The following is a 3,922-nucleotide window of genomic DNA, read 5'->3' as shown; positions in this document are numbered from 1 at the left end:
ATTACTCTCACATGCCCCAAACTACTGCTTAAGACAACATTCCACAATAATGCAGAGGATTACAGCAAAAAGATCTGACAACATAAGATTTATACACATTAAGAAAAGGGCCTGTTACAGAGAAGGAAAAATCAGACAAACTTCATCATGTATCCATCTATGGACATTACTTTCACATATCCAAGCTACAGCTAAGACATCATCAAGAATGCAGAAGAGTACAGCAAAAAGATCTAACAATATTAAATTTGTATACACAAAAAAAGAAGCCTGTTACAGAATAGGAAGAATCAGACAAACTTCATCATCTATCCTTAAATTTACATATATTAAAAATAAAAAATAAAAAAGCTTGTTACAGAGTAGGAAGAATCAGACGAACTTCATCATCTATTCTTCCATGGACATTACTCCCATATGCCCCATGCTACAGCTAAGGCAGCATTGCATAAGAATGCAGAAGATACAACAAAAAGATCTGCCATACTAAATTAAGAAAAAGAAACTTGCTACCTGGTAGAAATGATCTGACAAATTTCATCGTCTACATGCCCCGAATTGCAGCTAAGAAAAGTACACCACAATGATCTCACAGGCTTCATAGTTCGTCCTTCCATGGATATTATGCCCGCATGCCCCGAAGTGCAGACAAGAGAGCATTGAACAAGAATGCAGAAGAATACACCAGAATTCCATTGTCAATCCACCTGGCCGAAGAGTATGCGAGACTTTCAACTCCACTACGCGTCATGGTTGACCTGGAAGGTCTGTGAACATATTCGGGCGAATACTCTCCCAGTAGATAACACCCAATTCCCCATTTCACCCAAACTAGGGCTTGCAGAGCACTATAGTGCCATGTTCCAAAGCCCTTTGTACCCAAAGCTCCTAAAATTGCACTGGCTGTTGCAATGCAACCGATCTCTAAAACTATCACTACCCTAAGCAGAAGCTTTTTTCTCCCACTAATTTTCTTGGAAAACATTTCTAAACAGTCCATACCCATGCCAATACAGATGACTGTTATTATCGCAACAACTTTAGGCTTAGAGGGTGGAATGGAGTTTATTTTATACAATTTTCCAACGCCGCTTTCTAATGCAGCAAGCACAATCCAAGTAACAGAGCAAATCAAGTTGATACAGCCCACTATAAACGATAAGGTTCTGAGGTTCAGAAGAGTACTACCTCTAAACCTCAGCACTTGGCAAACACTGGTGTTATCGACAGTACTCTTGACCACAGCACTGGTTAGAAACACATTGGCACAGAACCCATTTCCTTTACTGTCCACGATGTAATGGCTTATTGCCCTTCTCGCTAATAGGGCACTAGAGAAGCCATCTACTTTGAAGCAACCAGTCAGTACAAGGTTGATTAATACTTCTGCAAACCTTGGCACTATTAAGGAGGTAGTTCTGTAGAATACTTCTTCCAGTCTACCTCCTCTGCTCTGATCCAGGTAGTTTTCCAGGGCATCAGAAGCCATGACTATGGCTCCTCTGTCTTCCTGATCTTTAGACTTGAAAGATCTCATCAGCAGGCTTGTCCAGTCATCAGTGGTTGCAGGATGCAGTGGAATGCAGATACAAATAGGGATTTCTTCGATGGGTGGCTTAAATTCAAAATCAAGCATTTCACAGACTGCAGGCAATCCCACGTCGGAAATGTTCCCCACATGATTGAACAAATGGCAGCCACTTCTTATGCATTGCAGAGATGGCAGTATGCACAGGGTATCCGACACTTGTTGTAGTGTTCCAGGCATCCTCTTACCAAGTAAGTTTGTGATATCTCTGACTGTCCTGAATACAATGCAATTACAATTGCATCCAGGGATGTTATGTGAACAAATCTCTTGAATGGCACCTGCACATTCGGATGGAATTTGGATTGAACGAGATCTTAATGCATCTTTTAAAGGAGCACATTGGAGCAGTATGGAGGCCACATCATGGGCATTGTGTATATATTTCATGAATTGCTGGATGGAAGAATTGGATGTATCCATTGACAACATTACAACAGAGGCATCACTAAATTCATGTGTGGTGGTCAGTCCAAACTTATCTATGTCTTTGATTTTGGGTATGCCTTTGATTTTGGGACCTGTGAGGGTGGCCATGAGATCCCTGGCACCCATTTCCAAATAAAGTCTTCCTCTTAACAGGCTTGTAATAAAGAGTGCTAGATTGCCTAAGCAGGCCAGTCCAACATCACTTAAATTAACAGATCCTGTCACACTGTCACTTAATTCGAGCTGTGCTACAGCAATAGCAGATAACCACACCAATGAAACAACCAACTTTACCACTAACAACTGGATCATCATATATATGCTTCCCAGCCCACCTTTGAACACGCCCATTTCAGTCTAAGTGAAAGTTTCTCTGTACTTACCTTTACAGAAGCTCCTATTAGTTCACTGGATCGAGGTTGTGCTCTCAAACCTCAAGAACAAAGTTGATCAATTAATCATAAACAAGAATTTATCTTCCTCTGCTCAATCCATATTGTGCCTTAATTTTTTTATAGCAAAGTGGGACAGATGATATGTTTGTTGATGGGTTTAATTTTTTATAGCAAAGTGGGACAGATGATATGTTTGGTGATGGCTTTTCTTATGATATCAAAGTTTTAAATCTGGTAATTGGGTTACTCTAAAATTTTTCTTCAATTTCTAATTTCATTCTGATATAAAAGTGTTAAATTTTTATACTAAAGTGGTTCATTCCTGGACACCTAATTTCATTTTAACATAAAAGTGCTAAATTATTGTACTAAAGCAGTCCAGATAAAATGATTTCCTTGGACGGCAATCAAATATATAGTGAGCCCCATCATAAAGTTTTTTTCTAACATATAATTCCATTCTAATCTAATTTCATTTATGAGATTAAAATTTTTATTTTATCAATGACATTATATTTAATTATTTCTTCATATAAATTATAATTTTAATAATAATTAATAAATAATTTATTATTATAATTTTTTTTCTATTATCCAATTTTATACCGATTTAAAAATTAAAAATTAAAAATAATCTATAATAATGTTTTTCTTTAAAATCTAATAACATTTAAAATAAAATTTCTCAATTCTAATAAAATTAAATCAATAAATTAATATATTCCCCTTTGAAATATATACCTAACTTCATTATAAAATTTCCATCCAGCATAAATTCTATCCTTAACAAATAAATTAAGTATTTTCAACATAAAAAGCTTTATTCTTAAGAGAGTGTAGGTTTCTATAATACATAATTATAATAGTGTTGTGGCTTTTGGAAACCTCTCATTCATAACTTTGATCATTAATTTACCCTTTTCCTCTTGGGTTCTTATTTTTTCTTAATTTATTTTAACCTATTGAATTTAAACCCCCCTCTCCCTTATTCATTGTTATTTGTGTATTAATCATCCTCTGTTCTTTATTAATCGACCACACACCCGCCCCCAAGTGCCCCCACCCTCTCTTTTTGTTTTCATATCAAGTGCCCCCACCCTCTCTTTTTGTTTTCATATTTTTTTTCTCCAGTATATAGTATTGTAATTTGACCATCTGTTATATGGCATTTATTCATTAGCTTTTCTATTTTTTAATTAATTACTCATTAAAGTTTTCATTAAATTTTCTATTTTCTTATTCATAACACATTAAGTTTAATATTTAATAATTGTTATTAATTATACATTAACCTCAATTGTTAATTCATAATACAATTTTTCTTTTAATTCATTAATTATGATTTGTAAATTTAAAAATATTCATTATTTATTTCAAATGTTTTCCGTGATCTTTGAATTCTATCCTTCACTCTATTCTTTGAATTCTAACTTTTTTTCTTCTAAGTAAGGCTAATTCTATTAAAAGATACAAAAATAAAATTACAATGAGGCCCCAGCCTCAGCGATTA

The 3,922-nt window shown here is 34.8% G+C and overlaps 1 protein-coding gene across 1 annotated transcript; it reads right to left on the bottom strand.

Annotated features, from left to right (window-relative positions):
* Positions 1 to 431: 431 nt before the first annotated feature.
* LOC149243054 (uncharacterized) lies at positions 432 to 2,456 on the bottom strand. Its single transcript, XM_089367752.1, has one exon. It carries the CDS (start codon positions 2,366 to 2,368, stop codon positions 623 to 625), a length of 1,746 nt encoding a protein of 581 aa, XP_089223878.1. The 5' UTR covers positions 2,369 to 2,456; the 3' UTR covers positions 432 to 622.
* Positions 2,457 to 3,922: the final 1,466 nt, after the last annotated feature.

The sequence above is a fragment of the Pinus tabuliformis genome, chromosome 8 (genome assembly GCF_031772625.1).
Source record: "Pinus tabuliformis cultivar Carrire ecotype Pingquan chromosome 8, CPIR1, whole genome shotgun sequence".
Taxonomy (NCBI): Eukaryota; Viridiplantae; Streptophyta; class Pinopsida; order Pinales; family Pinaceae; genus Pinus; species Pinus tabuliformis.
Note: the sequence above shows the minus strand (reverse complement) of the source record. Positions and strands in the feature narration are given on the sequence as shown.

What these genes read in the sequence shown, in the direction of transcription:
- LOC149243054 (XM_089367752.1), bottom strand. Translation starts at nt 2,368, where the DNA reads ATGGGCGTGTTCAAAGGTGGGCTGGGAAGCATATATATGATGATCCAG.